The sequence below is a fragment of the Zasmidium cellare genome, assembly GCF_010093935.1.
Source record: "Zasmidium cellare ATCC 36951 unplaced genomic scaffold M409scaffold_11, whole genome shotgun sequence".
Lineage (NCBI taxonomy): Eukaryota > Fungi > Ascomycota > Dothideomycetes > Mycosphaerellales > Mycosphaerellaceae > Zasmidium > Zasmidium cellare.
This window is the reverse complement of record NW_022986955.1, coordinates 485,536-513,224: the sequence shown is the minus strand read 5'-3', so window position 1 is coordinate 513,224 and position 27,689 is coordinate 485,536. Positions and strand designations below refer to the sequence as shown.

The window sequence follows — 27,689 nt, the reverse complement described above, 5'->3', positions numbered from 1 at the left end:
CAGTTCGTGTTGGAAAGAAATCACAAAGCCACAGCGTCACGACCATCGTCGCTGCTTCAGGACTTCACTTCGCGGAAGGTGCCTTCCAGAATTAGAGTTCAAGGGGCGTTGCGATGTTGACATGGTTCCTTCCCCCAAATCTCCACGCCAACCAAGCTTCACACCAACCCGAAACGAGCCCAAATGGCCCGTGCGCACGAGTCAACTTCGACCTCACATCCTAGTCCCGCGAACTGTATCAGGTTGACTGACACTGGATAGTGCTATAGAACATCTCGTTAACATCTTGACAGGAGTCAGTTCGAACGCCTCTTTCATCACTATTCATCACCAGGCCTTGGGCTCTTCTACAGCACGACAACGCCATGTGTCCGCCATGACACCACCACCCAACAGTGCGGAGGCTTCAATATCACAACCATATTTGCATTAGAGTTTCTGTCGACACTCGCATTCATCAATGCAACCGAGCAAGCTATTTACTAGATAACCTTGGGCTTGGAAAAGACCGGCACATTCTCGAAATTCGAGTCCCAATGCAGTTTACCTTTCTCATCGATCTCAGCGGCCTCATCAGTGGCCTGGATCCCCACTGCTTCGTTCTGTTCAATCTCCTGCTTTGACACACCATACTTGTCCCGTGGAATCCATAGCTTTGGTGTCTTGGACGTGAACGCTGGAGCGATGTATGCCTTTGCGATATCTTCCTCGCTGAGTTGTGGTGGATTATCGTCCATGACTCGTGGCTGGTCGAGCCAAGAGTATGCCTTGTCGCGGGCGGCGGAAATGATGGAATCGAAGAAGTCTGATAACACCCTTGGAGCGGGATTGGGCAGGCGTTTGATGCCGAGTCGTCTTCCATGCGATGCTGCATGCAGGGCAGCCTCGTCGTTGGGATCGATACCGTCCTCTTCAGCGAGGAGAGGTACTTCTTGCTCTTGCCATTTGTCGACTCCGAGATACAGCTCAAGTGGCTTCAACATCCTGTCCAGCAAGAAGTTGGCCACCGCGGTGATCACCAGAAGGACAATCATAAGCGTGCTTTGCACTGCCGCCTTTCTCGCTCCAAAAAGACCGATCAAGCACAGCTCTGCAATGTACAATCCAGTCGGCATCTGCTGCAAGGCCCGTTTGTATGCTTCGCCTTTGGTATCGATCTTGGTTTGTCTGACGTAAAGCAATTGGTATCGATGGCTGAGGTAAAAGAAGAAGATGCCTATCGTTGCGAATCCCAGTATCAGAGGCTGAATGCAGGCGTATGCCACCGCAATGATGAAGAAGTTTGTGAACTTCGGATACCATGCAGCCCACGGCGTAGCTCGCATCAAGGCGTAAGTCTGGAACTTCTCTCGGGGTGTCTTGTTCCAGAAGTACTCGTAGAACAAGTACTCGAACAGTTCTGAGTAGTCCAGAAGGTTCTGAGACGAGCTAGTGAGACCTTGCAAGAGGAAGTACGTCAAGTAGAAGTTTGACGCCGTGGGTAGATTCTCAGCCAGCAAGGCAGGCGCTGAATGAGGCTCGCGCATGATCTTCGTGACAACTGCAGCAGTTCCGGAAGAGATCGTCGTGACGAGGAAGACCTGAACGACCTGGAAAGCCATATACCACGCCTGGGTTTTCAGCTCTGCTTGCGGAGTAGTGGGCTCGCCTGAAAGCTTCGCGACATGGCGGAACAGCTTTGGCACATACGAGACGAACCAACTAGTCAGGGCGGGTGGAACCAGACCTGTGAGGAGACCAAGTACCCAAGGTGGAAGATCGTTGACCCAGCTCAGCCATTCGACTTTGTCTGCAAGTTGCTTTGCGTTGCTCCAGGTACCGAGAAGACCCACGGGAATCGAAAAGAAGATTGTGAACACGATGACAAATACAAGAGCCAGGCTGGCCTTTGACACGCGTTTAGCGGCCGGTTGCTGGATGTTTTTCCATAGCACTTCCTTTGGCTGTACAGCCAGGTATCGATCTTCGAGTGGAACTTTTGGCTGGAAAGTAATTTGCTGGAACGCTCTGTGAGCAGCCTCCTGACTGGCAAAAGAGACGAAGATTGCAGACTCGCTGGGGACGTTCCTGCCAGGCGCAGCTCGATGTGAGTCGATGGTGCCAGCAATCTCAACCACTTTCTTGCGCAAAGTCTCGATCCTATCGACCTTTGTTCCAACAAGTGGGGGCTTTCTCGTAGTAGGCCGCTGGTGCTTTGGGACAGCAGACTGCTCTTCCTGTGCAGAACTTCCATTCACATCCTGCGGCCTTCCTTTGCGACTCTTCACTGCGTTGACGATCAAGTCTATTTCAGCACTTTCCAGCCCAAAAGCCGCTCCATTTCGCTGCTCAATGAGCTCTTCCAAGTGGCCGGTATCCTTGACCGGCCAGCCATAATCTGCTTGTTCCCCGAAATATTGTTTCAAGTTGCTTGGTTGAAGAGCATCGCTTGGAGCGTTAAGGAAAAGCACAGTCCTTGCGGACAGCTTGCTCGCATGCTTCTCATTCAAATAGCAGGCCTGTCGGAATCCAATCAACTGCAGACGCTCGAACGCGATCACAAGGAAAATGCCCAGGAAGAACACCCAGGCAACGACCGTGTGTGCCCAAAGATGGTTGTTCTTCGTGACATTTCCCAGGGCAATCTTGTCGAGTTGTTCGCGGGTCCCACCACCAGTTGCGTTCACCGGGAACAGAATCGGCCAAGTGAGGCAAACCCCAGCAAAACATATCCAGACTATGAATCGTAGAAACCGCAGAAACAGCCACGCATCAAGGGAATTGTGCTGCAAGACGAAGTGATCCGTCAAATTCCGGAAGTCCTTGAACCACCACCAATCCTCTGCCCTCGACGTAGGAGTTCGATCTTTCTCTGGAATCGTTCCTAGGAACGTCCTGGGTGCGTAGACTTTTCGGAAGTGATTCCGAACCAGTACAAAGGCGGTCACGTAGATGACGGCGATGATGAAGGTTGGGATGAAGGCTCCGAGGATGGCTGCGCCGGATGTTGAGCCTGAGCCGCGGTGGTCGCCTTCTTTGAGGATATCCATTTTGAATCCTGGCAAGAGCTCAAAAGAGCTCGAAACGCAGCTGGGATGGGTCAAGCTGGAGTGTTGTTGTCTTTTCAATCACAGTTTTTGGATGAGCAGACTGGACGCCATCAATCAAGTGAGATGATAGGCGAACAAAGTGAAACGGTCAATGAACCTCAAATATTGTTGCAAGAACTTGTTGAAGGCAGAGTGTTGCATCTGCCGCTGTCGATGATCCTGTTGTTGGCCTTCTTTGAGGTCCAAGCTCCAGCACGAGCAAACATGACGTCACGCTATGTGCGCGGTTACAGGAAAAATTGTAGTGCCTCAGGATACGCTGCATACAGATCAGTTGTAGTGATCGGAGAAATACAAGCCTGGAAAGAGACACGCATTGCTCGAAGCCAGTTCAAACGTGCGTTGCCATAATCGTGACCGCAGCTCTAAGTCTATATGAGAAAGTGAGTTACTGCTGCCTCTTTCGTACAGCGAAAGAACGACCAAATTGATCCAACCTTAAACCGTTCTGGTATTCTCCAGTTTGGTGATCATAATGTCTTGAGCTCCAGCATCGATCAACCTGTCCATCACCTGCGCGGTATCCTTCCTCAGGACCATGGCCTGGACAGCAACCCAGCCGTCTTCTTCGAGACTGTTGATAGTAGGAGCTCGCTTGCCGGGTGTGATCTTGCTCGTCGTCTCGAGGTTCTTACGCTCGACATTGTAGGTGCAAAGCACGTACTTTTGCGCTGTGATGACACCCTTGATCCGGTTCGTGATGAGTTCGACGAGTTTCGGGTCAGATGGTTGTTTTGATCGGATCAGAACTGCTGTTGACTCGACGACGGTGGCGATGGCCTTGAGTCCTGCAGCACGCATGGTCTCTCCCGACTCTGTATTTGGTTAGCCATTGCGCTTGTGTAGGTGTCCAACTGCTGAGTACTGACCAACGAGATCGACAATCCCATCTGCCAAACCAAGAGCGCATGCAGCCTCAACACTTCCTCCAACGAATCTGATCTTCGTGTTCAACTTCGGTTGCGCTGAATCGCCGTTAGAAGTACCGTTTGCCTGGGATTTCTTCGATTCCAGATCTCTGAAATATGTCTCGGACAAGTTGGTGAAGCTTGTGACGATGTTCCGCCCAATCAGTTGCTCCGGTGTCTGAATGTCGCCCTTCTCAGGCACTTGCACTTGGAGTTTGCACCGGCCGAACTCGAGGTCCATGATCTCCTCGATTCCGGTAGTTTCTGTAGGTGGATTGAGGGCGTCATGCTCGGCAACGGTATCTCGTCCTGTGATTCCAAGATCTACTCGTCCCTCTCCAACGAAAGATGGAATGTCCGCAGCTGGAAGGAAGACCAAGGCCAAGGGAAGGTTCTTAACGAGCGCGATGTCCAAACGGTTGTGGCGGTGGAACTGAATGTCAGATCCGGACAGAAGATCCAGGCATGCCTGGTTCAGACGGCCCTTTTTGGGTACAGCGAACAGCAGCCGATCTGGGAGACTGTCCAGAGCAGTCGTCAGCGTGGGCAAAGAACGACTCCATCGTCTTCCTGAAATTGACGGTCGCTCGACCTCTGTCGTGGAGACCATAGTGGAATAGGATGGGGCGAAACGTACTGAGTGACGAGCTCCATTTCTTGTAAAAAGGATAGAAGCAATTAATGCTAAGGCCGAATCCGCCTTGTGGATACTTTGCGCGGAGCAAGCGGCGTCTGCAGACGGTGGTCTTTGCTAGTAGATGCAGGTCGAAGTGAAGTAGTCCAACGAAGCACAAGTTTGCTCCGGCAATGACTCGGGTGGTGAGTCAACACGTGGTATAGTCAATGGCTGGAGCGCTGCTCGGACGGAAAAATGAGAGGCAGTACGTGTTGCTAGTGTGCAGGAATCGAGTGAAGATGTATGCAGCTAGCGATTGGTATGAGCCGGCAATTGGTCCTTCAATCGCAACTCCCACAAGCAAATCCTGTGAAGTCGCAGAGAAGCTTGAAGGCCCGTGCACTTTCAGAGTTTTAGAGCTCAATGCGACCCGGTCTTCTCAACACCACATCTTCACCTCTCTAGACGGCGCCAGCATGGCTCTCTTGCGCAGTTCGCTCAGGATAGAGCATACTCGGGGTCCCAAGAGTTGGACGACGCTATCGGCAGATGGCCTTTGATAATCCGAACGACACTCGCCTGCAACGCACCAACACTTGTCAAGCAACATTCTGATATTCATGTCCTGACATCGCCAAGAACCCATCGCAAGAGATGGAGATACATACGTTCGTGGGCCTTTGCAGTGCGCTTGGATCTGGGATAGCTGCAGCAAGAAGCCCTAAGTGCTAATCAAAATGAAAGAAAGAGTCATATATGCGCATTCGTATCTCGACTGCGCTGAAGGTGCCATCGAGCAGAAGAGACGAACTTATGCACAAGGCATCGGGGATGTCATTCAAAGGAGTCCTGGACACCACTGCGGCACGTGTGAGCCGCATCCAGGTCGTCAGGATCGAAACCATAGGTTGACGTCTTGCACCGCAGGCAGTCGGCAGCGCCATGTACGACGTGTGTATGATGCTTCGTGATTTGATAGGTGAGTCTCGTTCTCTCAATCCGATACCTGTGGTCGACGTTCAGGATAATTTTCCTCCCGTTGTCGAGCGCGTGGACTGGGAGAGCGCCATTTTGTGGCGCGATACATGAGTCGTTACTTGCTCCAACGTCATGGCCCTCGAGTGGGCCTTCTGGATCAGCGATATGCGTACGTCCACCATTCGACTCTTGAGACTGTCCGATGATGACTGATGAGCGCCATACTAAGTATGCTTTTCATTCACTTCATTCTGCCCTGACAGCGTGGGTCTCGACTTTCTCGAACATCGATACATGGATGGCTTTCAATTTGATCGCTTCCCAATGATTCAGCGTTTCCTCTGTTTCCCCTTCAATCGTCCCATACCACTTTTACATATACTTTAGCACGGACTTCGTTCTACTTTAGCCTGTCGCACAGCCACATACTGGGGGCCAAATCCTAGCGAATCCTTTATAGGCCTCAGCTGTTTCAGACTCCAATAACATCCCACTTTTGTCTACAGCATGGATACCTGACGATGGTCTTCAACGCAGACATTGCAGGACAACACTTACACCAATCACTTACTAATGCGACTGGCTCGTTGCGTATACGTTCGATTTAGTGCGTACTCCACGCCAATATGGTCATAGATCGAAGCAAATCGATGCAAGAAGCAGTCCTGTCTCAAACATTAGACGTAGAATACAGTCTATTATCGAACGACAGAACTGAGATACGTATTCTTACGGTACTTCCGGGCACCTGGGCAGACGACATACAATGCGAATTGACGACCGAGTCTCTGGACGATCCGAACCTAATCTATCACGCCCTTTCGTACGCCTGGGGCCACCATAGCAACCTCTCATCCATAATCGTCAATGACCGAGTCGTCACAATCACGCCCAGTCTCGAAGCGGCTCTAAGACAAGTCCGTCAAGACGACCAACCTCTGGCGCTATGGATCGACAAGCTGTGCATCAATCAACAGGACGAAGTCGAGAAAGCGCAGCAAGTGGGGTTGATGCATAGGATCTTTCAGCGATGTTCGAATGTGCTTATTTGGCTTGGTCCCGCAGAGGCTCCTCTTGAGGCTGCGGAGAAGCATGAGTTGTTGAGGAGGTGGTCTGCGAGGTCGACGATTGCGGCGGAGGGGATGTTACCTGCGGGATGTGGGTGTTGTAGAAGGAGAAAGAAGTCTTACGGTATGCTATCCCCAAAATAATCACACGAACCACGCTAATCGTAGGCGAGACAAACTCCTCACAAACGACGAAGATACCCACGAGGATGACGACCCGTTCGCTATGATAATGCATTTCGCTCAAGACAACCACATCTCCTCGTTACCCTGCTTCTTCCGCAACACCTTCAACCAACTCTACTTCAAAGAAACCCCCCAATTCCAGTCCATGTGGCTCCGCTTCCGCCAACTCCTCTCCACCACCTGGCACCAGCGCCTCTGGACCGTGCAAGAAGCCCTGCTCGCCACCAACGCCTGGGTCATGTACGGCAGCCACCGCATCCCCTTCTCCACGATCCGCAAAAGCCTCCAGAACCAACGACGCCATCTGTACACGTGCTGCGCGAAAGTGGAGAAGTTGTTCCCCTCGACGTATGCGTTTGTGCCGGATGCGGTGTATACGTCACCCGCGCCGAGAGGGGATTTGGATCGCTTGTTGAGGATGTATCGATACAAGGATTGCCGCAATGCCAAGGACAAGGTATTCGGGATTCTGGCATTGTTTGGTGCAACGGGGAAGACGGTGCAGGTGGATTATGGGCGGAGTGTGAGGGATGTTTATATAGAGGCTATGAGCCTCATCATCCAGAACTGCCAGGGGGATCTGCGCTGTCTAACAGGCCAAGGCTTCTGCTCTACCGCCCATAACCTTCCCTCCTGGGTACGGAACCTCGAACTCCGACCGAGTGTCGAGGCCGTCCACGCTGAGATGCGGAGATTAGATGCCTATGATCTGTACGATGCTTCGAGAGGGATGTCTGGTGCAGATATCAGTCTTGAGAAAGACCAACTCCACGTCTCCGGGATATGTATCGACACGATCTCCACCATCTGCACGCCTCTCGACATCCCCGTGGAACAATGCGACGCCCGCTACGTCTTGCGCGTCCTCCTCAGCTGGCGCCAAGCAGCTATGAACGCAGGCCACAACGTCTCCCTCCTCTGGCCTGACGTCCGTAAACAAGCGGCGTTCTGGCGCACCATCACCGGCGATCTCGTCTGGCGGTCTGGGAGTATGTCCTTTCGACGGTTCACAGCTGACGACGCGGAGCCTTATTCAGCGTGGCTGAGACAAATACTCCTGCAATCTGTGTTGTTCATGAGACCGACGTTGGAAGATGAGTCTGTGCAAGCGATGTTGTGTGCTTGTTTTGGAAGAGCGTTGTTTGTGACGAGGGAAGGGGGCTTGGGGCTTTGTTATTCGAATGCGAGGGTTGGGGATCAGGTTTGGGTTTTGAAGGGTGGGAGGGTGCCGTTGGTGCTGAGGAGAGGGGATGGTGTCGAGTATGAGCTCGTTGGGGATTGTCATTTGCAGGGGTTTATGGATGGGGAGGCAGTAGAGGGTGCTGAGCGATGTGTGGAGGGTGTGACGCTTCGTTGAGATACCCATACCGTTTTAGATGTCGTTCTTCTATCAAGAGATATTACCTACCATCACACGACATTTCAGGTTTCCTTTTCATCAAACCTCCCCTCCGCAACCCTCCTCACAAACCCACTAGTCTCCCCCATCGCCCTCCCAATAAAAGGCGTATGATCAGCCTCCACCGTCTCCTGCCTGACCCTCGCCCCCTCCTTCTCCAAAGCCCCCAACATAACCCCCTGCGCCTCAAACGGAAACGCCTGATCCCGCGTCGTCCGCAAATAAAAACATTCAATCTCCATACACGCCGCCTCCGTCGTCTCCTCGCAATACGCCCGCCAGCTCTGCACCCTCAGCAGCTTGCTCCACTTCTCGGCCTCGGAGGGCGACATGTCGTTGTAGAAGTAGTGTTGCGGGCCGGGGGGTCCGACCCATGCGAAGTCCGGGGTGCGGAGGTCGTGGATGGGGTGGGGTTTGCCGCCGAGCATGGCGAGGAAGGTCATTCCTGGGGGCAGGACTATGGCGGCGAGGAAGGCGATGGCGAGGACGGAGGTGCTGTGGCCTGCTGCACTGCGCGAGGCTGTGGAGAGGTCTTTGAGGGCGTTGTTGGTGGGGCTGCCGCCGTAGGAGTGCGCTACGATGACGACGTTGTTGCCGGCGGAGAGTTCTGCTTCCACGGCGGTGCGTACGGCGTTTGTGTCGTCGGTCAGGCTTGCCGGGGGTGTGTCTGGGGTTTGGGTGCTGGGGAGGGAGACGGCGATGCATTTGTATCCGTGGGAGACGAGGTCTTGGATGAGAGGGCCGAAGTGTTCGGGGGAGTGCCAAGAGCCGTGGACGAGGACGAGTGTTGGTTTGGACATCTTTCTTCTGGATTGAAACGCTGCTACACGTAAAGAGGAAGGCGAAGGAAGAAGGCTGCCTACCGTAAGTTGAGGCGTGTGTTGTTAAGCAAGGAATCCCGCCAGTCTTTATAACCTTGAGGGTCTTACTACTCCCTGCGAGCCATTGGTAAGACGATTTGGCTGGGTAGCAGAAAGTAAGGCTACGAGGTCCTGAAGTTGACCTGCTTTGGGGGCCATTCTAGTCACCACAGGGGGGCGAAGATGTACTAGCTTTCAGCTGTAGGGCTGAGGTGGATTCGAGGATGTCGAATGTCGCATCAAGCGCGAAACTATCCAGGCGAGGCAAGGGTCCAAACTCCACGGTTCCTCCATGTCGGCCATCTTGCAGGGTTTGTAGGACCGATCATGTCATCGCTTAGATATGTTCTTGAGACGACATTCTTGTCAGCGCTTTCGCTTCATTCTGTCGTTTGGCATCAGACCTGAAGGATTTGCAGGTAAGCATACTGCGTCGCCATTCTTTCCACCATTGCCTGCCGATGCGTCAATGACTACCAAATCGAGGTCATCGGCATGCATGTGAAGAGAACAGCAAGTGAGGTCCAGTTAACCTTCACCTATCGAGCGCTTGCCCTTCTCGTTTGGGCGTGAATCGCGTGAATCGCGTGAATCTTGGCGAAAGTCGTATCGGCAGAGTCGCGAAATGAATAGAATACATGCGCATTAGCTAGCATTAAAGACGAACACAATAAAGTAGGCCATCAAACGCCATGCTGTGGGTCCGTGATCCGTTTCGCCATGATATCGTCAAAGCCGTGGAATTAGCTGCTGAATAACACAATCTCGCCTCTAGAATTACGTCGCAGTCGTAGAGATTTCCATAGCTCCTTGTCCTCTTCGTCCTTCTCCTCGCCTCGGACGTCGCGCTCTCGATGATATCGTTTCAGGGCCTTATTGATTGAGCAGCCTCGTTCGCTCTCTGGTCCCTTGTTGATGAAGGACATGAAGAGATCGGCCCGTGATTTGTATGAGATAATCTGGTTTGTCGCCGAGGGTTGAACTGAGCTGGGTCTGTCCGGATACTCGATCTGTTTCCTTCGACTGACGTGTGAGCGATCTTCAGATGAGAAAGAGTCATGTCGGGCGCTCCTTCCGTGCTTGTCCTTGTGACGCTCTCGATCAGGGCTACGCGAACGACGGCGGTGCTTGTCGTCGCCTCTGCTGGAGGGCGCCTTGGTGGTACTGTAGCTGACGTATGATGACTTTCTGCGCTCTTCCTTCGCTCCAGGCTTGGCGTCCTTTTCCTTCTTGCTTCGCTTCAACGGGCTGATAGGGGTAGGTCCGGCTTCAATCCGGTCATCGTAGAACTCAGCATCTGTGACCAGACGACTGAGGCCTCCTGTAAGGCCAGAATGCAGCGTCCTTCCGCCAGTCGCAGGTGCGTCCGTCATGGGTTCATCGCGCGACATTGGCCGCTTCGCGCTGGAGATGTCCAATTCTTCTACATTACGCTTCCTCTTCTTCTCGCTCTTCTCCACAGTGTACTTCTCCTTCTTTTCTCTGCGTCGTTCCTTCGGCGCCGGCGTCACGAAGGAATTTGACTGTTGCGATTCTGCCAGATTATTGTAGGAATCGTAGCGCTCAAAGCTGGGTTGCACTGGCGCATCACCGTAAGAATATCCATGCTCCAAGTATCGCGATCCACGGCCGTTGGAGTACTGTGAGTACTGCGAATATTGCGAATACTGCGACTCGCCGTTTCCAAGCATTTTGCGTTCGTCAGGCGGCTGTACGGCTCCCTTCGGTGTCGAATCGGTGACGAGAAAGTCGAAGACGTTCACCCCTTCAGTGATTTGTTCAGGCGCAGGCGGCGGGGTCGGTGCTCTCGGTGGAACGTCGATAACGGCCACCGCGTTCATGTCATCACCTTCTGGTGCATCTTCAACGTATGCCCCTCTCGGCACCATAGCCTGAGAGTTATTATATCCGTTCATGGACTTGCGCTTCTCCTCGCTGCCCTTCTTATTATTCTGCTTGTCCTTGTCCGGCCGGTACAGCGCTCCTTGGTACTTCTGGGCTTCTGATATGCAGGAGGTATGCGATCGATATTCGGTTCCGTAGAAGTGAACCATGCAATCAAGGCAAGTAAAGGTCGCGCCACGGCATTGATTACGATGGCCGTCTAGTTTCTTCTTCGTCAAGACATCGCCGCAATTCTTCAAGGCAAATTATTAGTGTTGGTTGGTAGATTGCTGAGTGCTCTCATCGACTTTACCTCGCACGAGAAAGAGACCATCCTGAACCGACGCAAGCTCCAGGGGAGCCGAGGACTTTAATGGGCCTTACGCGACCAGTTATCAGGAGGAGTTGGCACGCGTACCTGTGTAGCTCGCGTTGGAGGGTGACTTTGGTGGGAGAGTTGGTGGTTTCAGCTAATTTTGCAGGCATCCTGCAAAAGGTTATCAGGCGCTTAACATTTTGCCGAAGCGCGGAAGTCGTGGCCGTTGCTTTGGAAACATCCCTTCTCTTCGACCTCACCTCCTCGACATCCTACTGTCTTGGACCAGAAAATGGATGAAACAAACATATGGCAACACACACTTTGGCATATGACAGCAATAGGCATGAATCGCGGCCGGCGATTTTCGCCGACCTCATCTTCAACGACACCCACGACTTCTCGAGTCAACAGTAACGTCCAGGGGTCCGCAAACAGAGACGACGCGGGGTGAGATCATGCACATCATGGCAGCACATGATGCTCTTTTTGTTTGGTTCACTTGGAACAGGTGCTCGACTGAGCAAGAAGGTGGTGTTGTGGCGACTCTCACTCGCATCAAGGCAGCTGGCGTTCTGATGCAGCTCATGTTCCGACACGCTCCATCAGCAATTTTGCTCTCTCCTGACAACGCTTGTGCATAGTCGCGTGGGAAGATTGAGCACCAAGGGCGTCAGATGAGCTGATTGGTTTCTGCGCCTCATGCATGCATGACGCTGCGCCTTACCGAGAGTTGCAGACCAGAATAACTCGCTCGCGCATTGAGCCGTATGGACGACTGTCTTCCGAGGCTAGCAAAAGACGACTCTTGCTGAGAAATGACAAGAGACCAACAAAGAATCAAGCTACTCAAGGACGACATACTGAAGAATGGAGTGTGACACTGACCAGACGCCCAGCGAGGCAAGCAACGATTCGACACCGTTCTGGAAGGACCCTGAAGCCATCGCCAGTCACATGGAAGACGTCGTCTGGGGTATGGCAGAGGCTGTGAACACTCGCCTCTTTGAGGCTCACTCTTCTTCGCAATCTTTTGCCGCTGAGTTCGCAGTGGAGCTTGGACGCGGGCCAGCAAAGACCGGCCTGGCAACTCACTACAATGACGTTCGAAAACGTCTGGACGGACAGCCAGGACAAGTTATCATTTCAGTCTCAAATTGCTCCTCGAGTGTGGACCTCAAGACTGGCTACGCTTGCCTCCTTTGCCATATGGAAGCCATCGATCCCTGCGACGGCTTGAATAGACAACAAGCTGCAGTCTTTGTCTGGCGACTCTTCGATACGAAATGGCTCTGTGTGAAGTACACAGCCATTAGAAACGTCTTTTGATGTGTCAGACGTCTTATTCTCTTGGGGAAAACAGGTCGATGGAGACTGCAGTCCCATTTTCAGTGAAGCTGTTGGAATGGGATTAGGTGAAAGAAGCCGCAGGTGCGCCATTTCGAACCATTGCTTTTTGGTTGCCTTGTCGCCCCTCGGAGACCGCTATACGACAGTGGAGAAATCGAATCCCATACACAGCAAGCGAAGGCATAGATTCGCTGTACAACAGACCACCTTCTGGCCAAGCGCCAGTACCAAAACTCCAGACACCATGCTTCCCCTCAAATCACAAGATCGTCCGTCGTCATCGAGCCATTAGGGTTTGCATTCAAGCGAGCGCCCATTGATACATTCGTCGAAAGGCATACGCGACTGCCACAATTCCTAAAAGCGTCCACGCAACGAGAGCCAGGATGACCCGCCCTCGCATGTCGAACACATCTCTCATCTGCTGCTTGGCAATCCCACGACGCTTCCAGGATAGGCGAGGGTGCCACGTAGTCTCTGTCGATTCTTGGTAAGGCTCAGGGTTATGAAAACCGAATTGGGCCCAGGTGGATGCTTCGTGCCGTGGTGCGTGTTGTGACAGACGCCATTGCCGTTGCTGGCGTTCAACGACGAGCAAAGACAAGATGAATGATATTACGTTGATGGGCGTCAGGATTAACTAGACAAGCAATTAGCATCGCCATCTCGGATTCTTCTTTTCCAGATGAGGCGGCCCCTACATCAGCGATAAGCGACTCCGACTGGGATGTTCCGCTGACTTCGTTGGTGCTCGGAGATGGCTGAACGGGCATCTTCAAGGCATCCTCTGACAGATTCCAAAAAGGATCTGACTTCTTGTTCCTGCTATGCGGTCTCCCCTTGGCCTGCGTTTCTGGTTGCTTTGCCGTGGTGGCTGCGGTTGTCTCCACCGGCGCCGACATGTTGGGCGTTGTTTGCTGGCAAAATTTACGGCTCGTGTGCTGCTGTGTTACCAGTTCCAATGCGGACGGCAGCACACATTGATATGCACGACTACTGTGCTCTATTCTCGTTGATGAAGATGCTGCCTGCTGGCACTGCCAGCACAGTGCCTGGTCAGAGTGCGACGGATGCTCAGCATGTGACGTGCATTCCAAGACTTCTCCCTCGCAACCCCGGGCATGGACTCGGACCGCTGCGTACGAAATGCGAGCGAGGTACGAGGAAACCTGTGGCTCGACATGTCCCGGAACAGCGGCTTGAGTTTGTCGCACCAGAATCGAGTGACGAAATAGTGCGGGACGCTTCGATGGGGCCCTATCGCTCTAATCCGACTTCAGTTGCTTTCAATGTTTCCCAATTTACATTCATACATTGCCATTGCTCCTCTGCCGCTCTGTATCACCTTCAGTTGCCGCCAGGACATCCGTTGATCTGCAACCGCCTACGGCTCGCACGGCTTTGGCCGAAGCACTGCACGTCTCCAGCCACACACGCGTCGGCCTGCTTGACACCGCTCGGCGCGGATTGCACAGCCCTTCGAAAAGGGCTGCCTCACAGTGCTGCGTTGTGCCTAATGCTGCGCCAAGTGACGATTATTCTTTCGATGCTAGCCGCGACAGGTACCTGCATGGAATGATGAAACGACTCGCTCAACCCCTACTGCTGTGCTAAAACTGCACCGTTCGTGGCGCGGCAGACACGTTGCAGCTCGTGGACCTGCAGCTGCGAATCCATTCACTCACCGACAGGGTGGATGACAGAACGACTCATGCTGGTCGCGGCGTCGACGACCCATACGACCGCACCGGGTCGCTGGTATGCAGTGTACGACATGATCGCGCGATCGTGCGTCCAGTCCCTGTGCAGCTCGATGCCCGGAACGGCACTTCCAGCTTGACCTTCTTGTCCATGAGGCGCTTTTCCGTCCGAATCTGCATTCTGGTGGCCCCACTGGCACGTCAACTTTCGACTGCAGCTCTGCAAGGGAATGGCAACAAATTTCACGGAGCCAATCACTGTCAGCCAGGAGCCGAAAGCTGAGGGCCGCGACGGACCTCAGCACTCGCTAGACAGTTCACCCCACAGTGCTTGTACAGCGGGCTCTTGGTTCAGCTTCCTCGCCACAGAGTAGTGGCAACTGCTGGGCCATTGGAAAAGAAGCAACGCTCGCGGCTGAGGCACACACGAGCCGGAGCGTACCTGCACTGGGTTAGAGAGGCTCACGAGCAAAGCTTCCGAAACCGTCGTCTCTCACTGATCCTCCCTTTGCGCTCGACTGTAGCTGCATCCCGTCAGCGCCTCAGGCCAATGAAGTCGCATGGCGGATTCATTGCACCCAGGTCTCACTTGATCATTCACTTCCGCCGCCATTGAGCGCCTCTGTACCCACTGCCGGACGGCTCATGCATGACATCCTAGGGTGGACCTCATTGTAGACGACGATGCCTTACGGGCCTGCATTGGCACCAAACGGTCGCCACCAGCACCTTCCAATAGTATGAATTGCACAGAAGTATTGGAGCCATGCTCCCATGCCCAGCTTTCATGTCGATGCTGTGTTTCCTACCACGATAACAGCCCCCTGAAGATCAAGTGAATATATCTGCCATTCCTTCTTATACTTCTGTCTCGAAGCAAGTATGCTGGCTCCCACTCCACGTCCACGTGCTGTTCTATCGGTTCCCGCCGCCATGAGTAGCCAACGAGCCGCCGAGCTATCAAGAAATCAATCGGGAGGGAGCGGGCCTGCCTCGCCGGCATCTAGCCGCTCCGAAAGTGGTAGTACGTCCCTTCTGTTCTGCCCAACGAGACTTCGACAGACATGGACGACGATTCTAACGTATCCTCAGGCAGCAGGTCAGGCTCCGCAGCAGAATCGATCGACTTTCGTTTCCTCAACTTCACCAATCCAGCAGATGCACGCAACGCTCAGACACGAAGGAGTGTCCGCAGCCACGTTACTTCAAAGCAACATGAGAAGCAACGGAAAGCCGCTGCTGCGCAGGCAAGAAGAACGACAGAGCAATACGCGGACGGCGCTGCTTCCTCCAGTCGACGGCCTCCTATGAGCAGATCGACATCATCAATAGGCTCACCAGACACTGAAGCCAGCAGTCCAGATGAATCTCCCACCTCACCCAACCCGGGCTCCTACTCACCTGGATCACTGGTTCGACTGAATCCACTAGAAGTCTACCCTGAGGAGTGGCATCCCTATCTACGGCCTGTGATGGTATGGCAATCACCCCACAAGCACAATATGACCGCCAAAGCTAACAATGACGAGGATCACTACATCAACACGATGTCAATCGACCTCCAAGAAACAGACGTAGCCTCAAGAGGCCTAATACGAGACAACTTCCTTGCAATCGTCTTCTCAGACCGAGCATCCCTCCACGCGACAATCCTCACAGCCGCCGCGCACTGGAACAAAATGCGTCCAACCCAGACACACAGAATCAACCTGCTGCAACTCCGCGGCATGGCGATTCAAGAAATCAACCGTTCCCTCGTCGACCACAGCGCCGGCGGTCGAGCAACGAGCGACGCCCTCATCGCTGCCGTGGGCAAGATGGCAACGTATGAACTCCTCTTCGGTCAACGAGATACGTTTCACACGCACATGACCGGTTTGCAACGCATGGTCAGTCTACGAGGCGGACTACAGGCACTTGGTCTGGATGGCTTGCTCGAACGGATATTACTATGGATCGATTCGAACGCCGCGAGTATCACCCAGGGCCCGTTGTACTTCCCCCCAGCGGCTTTCTCTTCTTCAAACGGCCACCCAGCTCCTGATCGAAGACTGTTTTTGCTCGGGTTGCAACGGCAATAACGACCCTCGAGATTCGATCTGCCTCCCCGTACCGACGACCACCTCGACACGCTCAACCGACTGTATCAACCACCCTTCCCCTTCGCGCCCTCAACATCGTCGAGGCAGAAAACTCAATATCGACACCAACCATCTATACCCAACCAAAACCCCAACATCAGATATGGCGGCTACACACTCATCCGATTTCCAACGACCCACGCGATACGACCCACGCGTCGCAGCCAGTGCTGGCGCTCGCTGCATCCACTCGTGTCTTAATCCGGAACCCTTCATATTTGGACACGGTCACTGCCTAGGCTCCGGCTAATTAATGCCTCCATCGATCGCTTTAATCTCCTCTTCTTGCTTTGATGGCGCGTGTTTGTTGGCATCGTCGAACGAAGAAGTAGCATAGCGTTAGCATAGCGAGATATGGAAATGAAAAAGGGGACGTTTACTATACACCATTCGCCAGGCTTCAATGGCTGTCAGAAACGATCATTCGGCGTTACTTCCGACCAGATGTTCGACGGTATCATCGTCCAGTCGCCGACCACTCGTGTCTCCTCATGTCAGCCGTCATCGTTGTCCAGACAATCTACCGTCCTCTAGCACGCGCCTCTCGGCTCCTTCGACACGTTGGCGCGTGTCGTTGAGGCGTCGACGACATCCATTCATTTGACACTTCGTTCCTCATCCTTCGCCATCGATAGCGCATGTATCCCAGGAGATTGACAGTCGACAGAGGCGGCAACCACACGCTGTGGTCTTTCGTCGACCACTCATTACCAGGGATCAGGCTCTCGATCACGACAAGCCTCATCTATCCATTCCTGTCATGTCTCGACGAGTGGCGACCAGCGTACTCGTTCCGTACGCGCCATCTCAAATACAAGAAAGACCCTTTGGGGAAGCCCATAACGACTCTTCGGGCCCAGGCCCGGAGGACAAGGCGGTCGACGCGTCGACGAACCGGTTGGAGATTGCATTGTCGCATACGGGACTCTGCACCGTCCTCGAAAGTGCAACACGGCGAGGGGAGTCTTCCTCTGCCGAACATGATCAATTGGTAGGTTGCGTAGTTCGATATGTGGTCAAGGTGGTGGACTACGATCGATTGGCGACAGAGGCTGCCGGGAGAGATGGGATCAAATATCGCGTGCGAGTTTAGCCGCGTGCCTCGCGAGGTATGCCAATGGATGGATGACGCGGTGTAAATGAATGTAACATTGGAGAGCGCTTTTAGTGTTGGGCAGCAAGCGCTTTTCGCTGGGGTTGAACTTTCGAGGACGAAGAAGAAGGGGGAATCGTTCAGACCACGTCTACAGCTAATTCGATGATGGCAGAGGTACCATTCGATGGTAGAAAGCGGTTTCTCATCAATGGTACACTCTTCGTTCACATTTCGTTAGAGTTGCCGATTGCATCCCGATGTTTCTCGACAGGCTCCTAGTGGATCGCGCCTTCCTCAAAGTGGCAAACACACAGCTGACGCACGTGACAAGCGAGCCGAAGTTCGGCTTGCTTGCATTTGGGGAAAGTTTTGGCTGTACGGAGTCTTCTCTTCTTCCAATCCTTCGACTTTTTGAATTTTCGGCGGGCGAGTAATCGATGCGGTGCTGCTGCTGCTGCAGCTCCTACAAGTCAGTGAGGCTGATTTTGCTGGCCGTGGCGACTCGTGCACAATTGGGGAAACAGGGGTGATGTGTACAGGAGCCGCTGTCGAAGAGCTGAGCATACCCTGACATGTGATACTCTTGTGGCGAGGTGTGTTCAGCTTCGTATGGGTGCAGTAGTAGCATACAGGCCAGACAATCAATTAGCAAGCGGTATCGATGTGCCACTCTCAGCCTGTGACTGGCAATCATGGGACGGGGATAGCATATACGTCCGGGTCTTGTGGAATGGATCTAGGGACCCTGCAGGGCGGCAAAAGCTGGAGATCTCCGTCATACGGCGAATAGGATTGAATGGCTCGTGGCGTCCTACTTCGTGGTTGTGATTTATGGGGCTTTATTCCATGTCGACAAGCTGCAACCTCCCGTGCATGGATTGAGCAGTTCGGCGTCGGATACCAGCAGTTCGTGCTATTCGCGGTACAGGGCGGACTTGTTCGGTGATTGGACGATGCGTCAGGGGAATGGTGATTTGAAAATCGGCTGGGGCTTGTGCGGGAATGATAAAGGAGTGGATGACATGGCCACGTGCACGACTTCCTTGTTGCGAACACGAGCAGTCCTCCTTGCTTTGGGATTTCAATGTCGTGCAAGATATCGTGGCGCGAACTCATTGAGTCGGAAATCCCTACTGAACGTGAGCATACAAGATAGTTCGTGAACATCGTTGATTTTGTGAGACAGAGACGATGTTTGCGAGAAATCGTGTCAGAAGCAGGCGGTCCGCCTACGCTTTGGGTATTGTGGACAGGAACTGTAGCGACGTCCTTTGCCGAAGAGTTCGTGATCCTTTTGTCACTGCATACGTGTCGATGCCATAGCCGCAACGCCAGATGTTGCATCCCGCTGAAAGAATCTTTGAATCATGCCCACCATCGCCCGCGCTTGCCCCTCTTCTCCTGCGCACAATATCCGGCCTATCTCAGTCTCCTAGCCTCACGCTCAGACTCGAGCAAGCAGAGGATGTCATCCTCACGGACTGTTTCTTGTTAGATTTTGGCCTAAACCACACCATGTCTTCGGATCGCGTACCTGGACCCTTGACGTTGCGGATGATGGAACGGGTGGTGTCGTCCATGAATTCGACGCGGACCTGGGTCACACCTCCACGGGAGCCTGTATCATATCAGAACTGCTCTTTCTCTCCCAAATCTCATCTCTTTCTGTGTTCGAGGGATCGCATACCGGTACGGCCGAGGACTCTGGTGACCTTGACGAGCTTGACTGGGACCCTGTACTGTTGTCAGTCGCAGTTCCATTTTTCCACCCATTTCCGTGGTCTCACTTGGCGGAATCCATCTTTGCGCTATGTGTGTCTGAATTTGGCGATTTGACGGTGGTTGTAGCGGATTGTCTGCGCAGATGTGCGATTCGAGCGTCTCGATGTCGTTGGCTTGCGGCGGGATGATTTTGGAAGAGCGTGCGCTTGGCAAAGCCGCTAGTAAATTTCGATGGCCTGTGCTTTAATTTCTGCCTCAGGCCAACACGTCGGGCTGACTTCGGCAGAGCGACTGGCGTAAACCAAAGCCGCCTGTTGCATGTGAGCTTCACTGAAGCACTTCCATCAAACAACACCGCACAACATCACCCAACACCTCCAAACATCGTCGCCAACCCATAATCACCCTCCCACGATCACCGGTCATCACCTCCGAAAGCAGCATTTCCATCACATCAGCACAGGGCAAGATGAGCGACCCGGAGAGAGATCACGCGCTGGAGGAGTACAAGACGAAGCTGCTAGACTCAAGAGAATGGGAGGCAAAGCTGAAGGATCTGCGGCTACAGATCAAGGAGCTACAGCGTGACTTTGACATATCCGAGGACAACATCAAGGCGCTGCAGAGTGTGGGTCAGATCATTGGGGAGGTGCTCAAACAACTGGATGAAGAGCGATGTGAGTGGAGACATTGGGATTAGCAAAAGGCTCGACATACTGATATCATTGATGAATAGTCATCGTCAAGGCCTCATCAGGTCCTCGATATGTTGTGGGCTGCCGGTCAAAGGTCGAGAAAGCGAAGCTGAAGCAAGGCACACGTGTGGCGCTGGATATGACCACGCTCACGATCATGCGCATGCTTCCTCGCGAGGTCGACCCTCTCGTCTACAACATGTCACTCGAAGATCCTGGACAGGTTTCATTCGCTGGTATCGGCGGTCTGAACGATCAGATAAGAGAGCTGAGAGAAGTCATCGAGCTGCCACTCAAGAATCCCGAGCTGTTCTTGCGGGTGGGTATCAAGCCGCCAAAGGGTGTTCTACTCTACGGTCCACCAGGTACTGGCAAGACGCTTCTTGCAAGAGCTGTCGCAAGTTCCCTGGAGACCAACTTCCTCAAAGGTATTGCATCTTTCTTCATTACGTTGTCTCTTCGCTGACACTTCCCAGTTGTCTCATCTGCCATCGTCGACAAGTACATCGGAGAATCTGCCCGTCTGATCCGTGAAATGTTCGGCTACGCAAAGGAACACGAGCCCTGTATCATCTTCATGGACGAAATCGATGCCATCGGTGGACGACGATTCTCCGAGGGCACTAGCGCTGATCGTGAGATTCAACGTACTCTCATGGAACTCCTGAACCAGCTTGATGGTTTCGACTACCTTGGCAAGACCAAGATCATCATGGCCACCAACCGACCCGATACCCTCGATCCTGCCCTCCTACGAGCTGGTCGACTCGACCGAAAGATCGAGATCCCGCTACCGAACGAGGCCGGCCGATTGGAGGTTCTGAAGATCCACGCTGAGAGCGTGCAGAAAGAGGGAGAAATCGACTTCGAGAGTGTCGTGAAGATGAGCGATGGTCTAAACGGCGCAGATTTGAGGAACGTGGTCACAGAAGCAGGGCTATTTGCCATCAAGGACTACCGGGAGTCCGTCAGCCAGGACGATTTCAACAAGGCTGTACGCAAAGTCGCGGAGAGCAAGAAACTCGAGGGAAAACTTGAATATAAACAGCTCTAGTTGGAGAATAGAGAGGACGATGTGCAGGGAATGAGGAAAAGAAGATGGTGGGCGAGAGATGGTGGATATGGGTTGCATCGTGCATTCCGCATGGCGTTTGCGTGGACGAGCCAGCTTTGCCTACGGCTGGCAAGCGAGCGAGCAGCTCCTGTATACTACAGATAGCATGACATGATACAACTCGAGCGCTTTATCAAGCACTCAACAAGTTCGTTTTAATGCCATCATCCGCAAACATATATCTCTCAACTTTCCCGATTCGGATGTGGCCCGAGCTTTTCGTGGAGTGGTCTCCTCGCCTGACTTTTAAAGCTGTTTATACTCCAGCTTGTCTTTAACACTTTCCTCAGCAGTCTCAGGAAACTTTCTGTACTACCCTTAGGTGAATGTAGCTGGGCAAAAGACTGGGGCTGGCGTGAGCAGAAAAAGGACGATCTCACGGACGACACGAGAATCGGGGCCGCTCACCGCAGTTTGCAGTTCATCTTCTGGAGCACGACGCCAGAGAGTGATGCAACTCTGGAGGCGAACACGTAGATCACCAAGATGAAGGTCAACGAGCATACCGGTACGGGCTGTCAACAAGTTGCACACAGTTGGACATTCGGCTCACGACTTACTCCGATCCAGCGCTTTCAACCCCAACGGTCCTCTTGGTGCCTTACTCGGAGTCTCACGTCACAACCTACCATGAATGGATGAAAGACGAATCCATCCAAGAGGCCACGGCATCGGAGCCGCTCTCGCTAGAGGAGGAGTATGCCATGCAAAGGTCATGGCGGAATGACAGAGACAAGCTGACGTTTATTGTCTGCCTGCCTCTTTCCAACTCTCCAAACGACACCTCAGATTCTGTACGGCCTGGCGAATTCGACAACGAAGACCGCATGATCGGCGATATCAACCTCTTCCTCTTCGATCCCGACTCTGAGGAGATGGAGCAGGACGTCGAAGCGATCACTCCAGGCGTCAAAGGCGTGGTCGGTGAGATAGAGCTCATGATCGCCCGGAAGGATTTTCAACAAAAGGGATACGGCAGAGCGGCTGTTTTGACCTTCATCGATTACATCTTGACGCACTGGAACTTGATCGCGGCTGAGTATGCTCGGGATTCTGTGCCGCCTCAGCTGAGTTTCTTGAGGGTGAAGGTGCAGAAAGGCAACGCGGGAAGCATCAGGTTGTTTGAGAGTCTGGGTTTCATTAGAACGGTCGAGGAGGCGAATTACTTTGGAGAAGTGGAGCTGCGGTGGTTGCCCGACCTGGGAAGTCTCAGGAAAGGGAAAGGCTGGGACGGGAGTGTGGAAATAAAGTACGGGTCATAACAACAGCCTGTGGGAATTGGATGGCTCGCCCCAAGGACTTTCATGTTGGCGGTCTCAATGGTCGCCCCTCACGAGAAGTCCAAGCCATTGGTGATGTTCAGGTATTGAGCCTTGAGCCTGTCCACAAAGTATGTTTCTCTCCCCTTCCACGGCCCCGAACTTCCCGTTTTCAGCATATCATCCATCCCCTTCAACACATAACTCGACTTGAGCGAGAGGAAAGGTATCAGCTCACTCAAGCCAGTCTGTCGCGGTACTACAGTCCGAAGATCTCTTCCCTCCATATATCTCAGAACCCGACAAAACAACGACGCATTGATTTCCGCGCCGATTGTCCAGGACATGTGTTTGTACCCTAGCAGAAACGCACAATTTGGAACATCCTGAAGGAGCGTGCTTCTCCAGAGGGCCTTTCGTGACAGTACAACTGGCTCGCCGTCGACAACGACTTCGATCCCACCCGCGATGCGCATCTTCAGTCCAGTGGCAGTCACGATCATGTCGCAATCGAGTTGATCCCCTCGGCTCATCGTTATGCCTTTACTACCCACTTCCTGGATAGTATCGGTGACGATACTCGCCTTGCCATCTCGAATCGCCTGGTAAAAGTCTCCATCTGGCGAGAAACAGATCCTCTGGTCCCAAGGCTCATATCTCGGTTGGAAATGTTTGTCGACCGGATAGTCTTTTGGCAGTTGTGCGGCGGCTGCGTCTCGAATTCTTCTCCTGGCCGTCTTCGGAAACAACTTGCAGTAGAGAAACAGGTACATGGGACCGAGAAGATAGGGGATCCGCTGGATTTGGAAGGCCAACCAGCCGGGTAAGAACTTGTAGAGCCATTTTCCGGTGATGGCGTTGGGGAGGGATAGGATGTAGGTGGGACTTCGCTGGACCATCGTCACATGTTCGGCTTCTTTGGCCAGACTGGGGAGCAAGGTGATGGCTGTGGCGCCGCTGCCAATCAGAGCGATACTTTTTCCACTCAAGTCCAGGTCTTTCGGCCAGAATTGCGGATGGATAATATCGCCATCGAAGTTCTTGAGTCCTGGAATATCCACCGCAAGTCCAGAGTCATAGTCATAGTACCCGGCCGCGAACACAATCGCCCTCGCCTCAAGATAGACGGTCTTCTCATCTTCGACACCAACACTCAACCGCCACCGACCCTTGCCCCCATCCCACTCCGCCTTCCTAACCTTATGCCCAAACTTCACACGTCGATCAATCCCCTCCGACGCCGCCGCTTCCTGCAGATAATCTCGAATCAACTCTCCCTTGGCAATGATCTCATTCGCCGTCCAAGGATACCAGGAGAATCCAAACGTCACCAGGTCCGTATCTGATCTCACACCGGGGAATCTGAAGAGGTCCCATGTGCCGCCTATGGCATTGCGGGCTTCGAGGATTGTGTAGGAGAGATGAGGCAGAGATGTCTGAATTTGATGCGCTGCTGCTAGACCTGAGATTCCGGCGCCGATGATGATTATGTCGAAGGTCTCGCTTTCAGTGTGGTGAGTGGATTTCGACATTGTTGCTGTTGGTTTCTCTCCTTTCCTGGAATGAAACCAGCCTGGCGGTTTGCGGTTGATAGCTGGAACTTCTGCTCCACAGCAATATCTAAACAAGAAATGGGTTATAGACAAGTAGAGACGATGTTCGGGATTCCACGCCTGCGAATACGAGAGTGCGAGACGCCACGGCGTTGCATACCCCTGATGCATGCGCCAACGGTCATGGGGGAGCCGTTCGGATGTGTTCCGTGAATACCGGTTCCCCGTCAAACTTTCTCGGCCTGGTCCTGGACGGCATGCCGAGCCCTGCGAAAGCGAATATCAGTCCGAATGAACAAGAATGGGACGTGAACAAGTCAAAGGCCAGCGCGACTGCGGAACAGTTCCCTGCTCAGGACATAACCCGGAGTGACCATCCCGAACATTCGGCTTGTCATGTGCTCCCGAAGTGCAAGTCACAAGAAGCCACAGTCTTCACGGCAGTCAACTTGCTCCTCTGACTTACTTTGTCAACCATCATGAACCATCTTCGACTTCACAACCTCGTAGCAATTGTCACAGGCTCGTCTTCGGGCATTGGTAGAGCCATCGCCATTGCATATGGCGAACAAGGCGCAAAGGTCGTCTGCGGTGATCTCTCCCCGTCATCGTCCACCTCTCCAAATGACAAGGCGACACATGAAGTCATTGAGGAGGGTGGAGAGGGATCTAGTGTCTTCGTCGAAGTGGACGTGAGCGATTCACAGAGCGTCAAGACATTGGTTGATACCGCTGTGGAGACGTATGGTCGGTTGGACGTGTACGTCCAGGTCCCGTTTACGATTTACTAAAGCTGATATGAAACGTTTGCAGTATGGTCAACAACGCAGGTGTTGGCACCGAGGCGGCGGACCCTCAGCCAATCCAACATAGTAGCGAAGAACGATTCGAAAAGACATTACGAGTAAACACATTCGGCACATTCTATGGTTGCAAGCATGCCGCAGCTCAAATGCTACGCCAAACACCCCAAGCGGACGCCTCTCGAGGCTCAATCATCAACATGTCCTCTGCGCTAGCAGTTGTGGCTTCACCTGGAGTGCCTTGCTATGCCGCTTCGAAAGGGGCTGTCTCGAGCCTGACAAGAGCTGTTGCTGTTGACTTGGGGCAGCATGGAATTCGCTGCAATGCCATCATACCGGGTTATGTGGAAACCCCATTGACCTCGAAGATTGCTTCGAGGTTGGCGGATGCGGCGCCTACGGGGCAGACGGTCAAACCTGATGAGCTTGCGCGGGTGGCCGTCTTTCTGGGGAGTGCGGACTTTGTGGCGATGACGGGGTCGCAGGTTGTTGTTGATGGAGGACTTTTGTCGTATTTGAGGTTGTGAAGAGGTGCACAAGACTGGTCGAGTCGTGGCCACGGTTGTAGTGAATCCCGTTCAAACAGGTCGAGATTGTGGGTTGAGAGTGCTCACTGCAGACATGCACAAGAACCAAACTGCATCAATCTACGCACGAATTTATTGTACACTGAGCCAAGTTCCATGATCCAGGCCGGTAGGATCCGCCGGCATGCGGCTAGGAAATGCAATTATCGCTGTTGCCTAGCTCCAGCGTTGCATTCGCCACTCACAGAATCCAGTTGTAGCTCTCGAAACGATAGCTTCCTCTTCTCAAAGGAACCGGTCTCTGCTTGAATAGAGCTTCTTTACCACGAATTTCGATAGGAACATCATCGCTTACCATAGCCCCTACCACCACTACCCCTGAGCAGCCGAGAGACAGAGACCATGTCGCTAGGGACGAGTCGCACGATCACATTTCAGCGAACAGCAACGAGAAGGGTTCACTCACGCCATTCAACGCTCAGGGGAGCAAATAACTCACAGACCGTGAGCGCAGGGAAGGAATGGACGGTGATGAAGACTCAGACTGGGCATCCATCTCGCACGAGGAAGCTATTGAACGCGGCTACCCAGGCTACGCAAAAGAGGCAGGTCAAGGCCATTTCGAGTTCAAGCTGGGGTCGCAAAAGCTCTTTTCACGGAGCTTTGTGGGCAGCAAGTACACCAAGCAGTCGGCACGTTCCTGAGGATGGAACTACCTCCTCAGACGCTTCAGCGTATAGTCTGAGTCTGAGGCTTTTGCGAGAACTACCCAAGCAAGACTGCCGTCTCAGATGGGTATTATGAAGGCGGACATGGGATGGAAATGGGCGGCGAATAAGAAGCGTGGAGTGTCGCGAAGGAGCATGAACAAACGAATGTGCCTCACCAGGCTGAATTCCTGCGTACCGTCCGCCCTCGCCGTTGTATCGAGGCAAAGGATACTAATTAGAACGAGACATGACTCCGCCTCTGCTTCCAAGATCAGATCTTGCCAATGAGCCGCTTGTTTCTGAACATTATACATATCCTTCCTCCGGATCGATCTCCTTTAAAGCCGCTGCTGGAGGCGAGCCTCGTCCGTCCTCGTGGACGGGTAAAGCGGCCCAGGATTGCGACTACAGACTATTGCCAAAGAGGATTGAGTACTTGAAAATGACTTTCTTACATGTATTCATGGCCGGCCATTGCAGCTTGAACGCTTATCCGTCCCGAGGACTCGGATGCCTTCCAAGCTGATGCGGAAGGCTTCCCATTCGTTTTCTGTGACCCCTTGTCAATGCTATGACGGAGTAAGTACCTGCTGATGATAATCCCGGTACACTTGTAGTACGGAAGTGTTCCATGTGGGAAAGTCGAGTCCCTACATATACGTCTGCTCGGGTTAGTCACAGCCTTGAGATAAACATACCACAGGCTGAACCCCTTCCAAGCATGTCTCGGCCTCTGATTGATACTCACCATCATTGGGTAAAGGACTTCTATACCAAGGGTAGAACATACCATTGCATGAACATCGTACACAAGCTGACGGCACCTGGCGCATGCATCGTCAAGAGCCGAGAAGGACGGAGCAAACTGGCGCGACAGGCGAACGAGTACTGTGCTAAGATCCGTGACGCCGAGCCAGATAAATACGGCTTCTTCGCATCCCTGCCGTCGCTCATGGATAAGCAAGACGCTTTGGACGAGATAGCATATGCCCTCGACACGCTGAAGGCCGATGGCATCACGCTGTTCACCAGATACGGCCAGGACAATCACTATCTTGGACATCCTGACTTCAAAGAGATTTGGGACGAGCTGGACCGTCGTGAGGCCGTCGTCTTCGTCCACCCAACGCATCCAGTCGACACACACCTTGTCAATCCGGAGATGCTACAGCCAATGCTGGTCTACCCATTCGAGACAACACAGACAGCCGTCGATATGATGCTGAACGGCGTCATCCAAAGCCACCGCAAAGTCAAAGTAATCCTCTCGCGCGCAGGAGGCATGTTACCCTGGATCGTCACTCGCCCAGCAAGTATCTGGCCCAATGGGTCAGACGAGCAGAAGAAGTTCCTTGATGGGTTCAAGAGGTTCTACTACGACACTGCCATTTCGCTCAGCCCGAGCGTGCTCGGTCTTCTGGAAGGGTTCGTCAAGTCGGGACATCTGGAGGCTGATCATGTTTTGTTTGGTTCGGATTATCCGTATGCGAGTCAGACGATTATTGCGAATCATACACCGGGGCTGGAGAGTTATTCTTTTGAGAAGAGTGAGCTCATGGATGGGATTGCGTATAAGAATGCGCTGAAGTTGTTCCCGAGTTTGGCGCAGTATATCAAGACAGAATAAGATGGCAGTGATTCAGCGAGACTGGGAGAAATCAGAACGAGATCAATCAGAATTGATTATCATCCAAGGTCCTGTCACATTGCAGTTGA

General features: G+C 53.1%; 9 protein-coding genes across 9 annotated transcripts; 5 read left to right on the top strand and 4 right to left on the bottom strand.

The window, feature by feature from the left end:
- Positions 1-482: 482 nt before the first annotated feature.
- Positions 483-11,321, bottom strand: M409DRAFT_65273 (uncharacterized protein; the record flags this gene model as incomplete). Its single annotated transcript, XM_033816437.1, has 4 exons — positions 483-3,013; positions 9,885-10,246; positions 10,289-11,241; positions 11,301-11,321. 4 exons carry the CDS (start codon positions 11,319-11,321, stop codon positions 483-485), a joined length of 3,867 nt encoding a protein of 1,288 aa, XP_033669816.1.
- Positions 11,322-12,954: 1,633 nt separating this feature from the next.
- Positions 12,955-13,555, bottom strand: M409DRAFT_52910 (uncharacterized protein; the record flags this gene model as incomplete). The annotated part of the gene is made up of 2 exons (XM_033812209.1): positions 12,955-13,293; positions 13,355-13,555. The coding sequence occupies 2 exons, from the start codon at positions 13,553-13,555 to the stop codon at positions 12,955-12,957; spliced, it is 540 nt and encodes a 179-aa protein (XP_033669815.1).
- Positions 13,556-15,417: 1,862 nt separating this feature from the next.
- Positions 15,418-16,434, top strand: M409DRAFT_20937 (uncharacterized protein; the record flags this gene model as incomplete). Its single annotated transcript, XM_033805628.1, has 1 exon — positions 15,418-16,434. The coding sequence occupies one exon, from the start codon at positions 15,418-15,420 to the stop codon at positions 16,432-16,434; it is 1,017 nt and encodes a 338-aa protein (XP_033669814.1).
- Positions 16,435-19,009: 2,575 nt separating this feature from the next.
- On the bottom strand, positions 19,010-19,391 carry M409DRAFT_65271 (uncharacterized protein; the record flags this gene model as incomplete). The annotated part of the gene is made up of 4 exons (XM_033816436.1): positions 19,010-19,071; positions 19,125-19,208; positions 19,278-19,324; positions 19,378-19,391. 4 exons carry the CDS (start codon positions 19,389-19,391, stop codon positions 19,010-19,012), a joined length of 207 nt encoding a protein of 68 aa, XP_033669813.1.
- Positions 19,392-19,781: 390 nt separating this feature from the next.
- Positions 19,782-21,061, top strand: M409DRAFT_20935 (uncharacterized protein; the record flags this gene model as incomplete). Its single annotated transcript, XM_033805627.1, has 3 exons — positions 19,782-19,989; positions 20,049-20,435; positions 20,484-21,061. 3 exons carry the CDS (start codon positions 19,782-19,784, stop codon positions 21,059-21,061), a joined length of 1,173 nt encoding a protein of 390 aa, XP_033669812.1.
- Positions 21,062-21,607: 546 nt separating this feature from the next.
- M409DRAFT_65269 (uncharacterized protein) lies at positions 21,608-22,383 on the top strand (the record flags this gene model as incomplete). Its single annotated transcript, XM_033816435.1, has 2 exons — positions 21,608-21,629; positions 21,692-22,383. 2 exons carry the CDS (start codon positions 21,608-21,610, stop codon positions 22,381-22,383), a joined length of 714 nt encoding a protein of 237 aa, XP_033669811.1.
- A 68-nt stretch (positions 22,384-22,451) lies between these two features.
- On the bottom strand, positions 22,452-24,118 carry M409DRAFT_65268 (uncharacterized protein; the record flags this gene model as incomplete). Its single annotated transcript, XM_033816434.1, has 2 exons — positions 22,452-23,879; positions 24,113-24,118. 2 exons carry the CDS (start codon positions 24,116-24,118, stop codon positions 22,452-22,454), a joined length of 1,434 nt encoding a protein of 477 aa, XP_033669810.1.
- Positions 24,119-24,412: 294 nt separating this feature from the next.
- On the top strand, positions 24,413-25,263 carry M409DRAFT_36247 (uncharacterized protein; the record flags this gene model as incomplete). The annotated part of the gene is made up of 2 exons (XM_033810524.1): positions 24,413-24,693; positions 24,747-25,263. The coding sequence occupies 2 exons, from the start codon at positions 24,413-24,415 to the stop codon at positions 25,261-25,263; spliced, it is 798 nt and encodes a 265-aa protein (XP_033669809.1).
- A 1,431-nt stretch (positions 25,264-26,694) lies between these two features.
- On the top strand, positions 26,695-27,600 carry M409DRAFT_20931 (uncharacterized protein; the record flags this gene model as incomplete). Its single annotated transcript, XM_033805626.1, has 1 exon — positions 26,695-27,600. One exon carries the CDS (start codon positions 26,695-26,697, stop codon positions 27,598-27,600), a length of 906 nt encoding a protein of 301 aa, XP_033669808.1.
- Between the last annotated feature and the right edge of the window lie 89 nt (positions 27,601-27,689).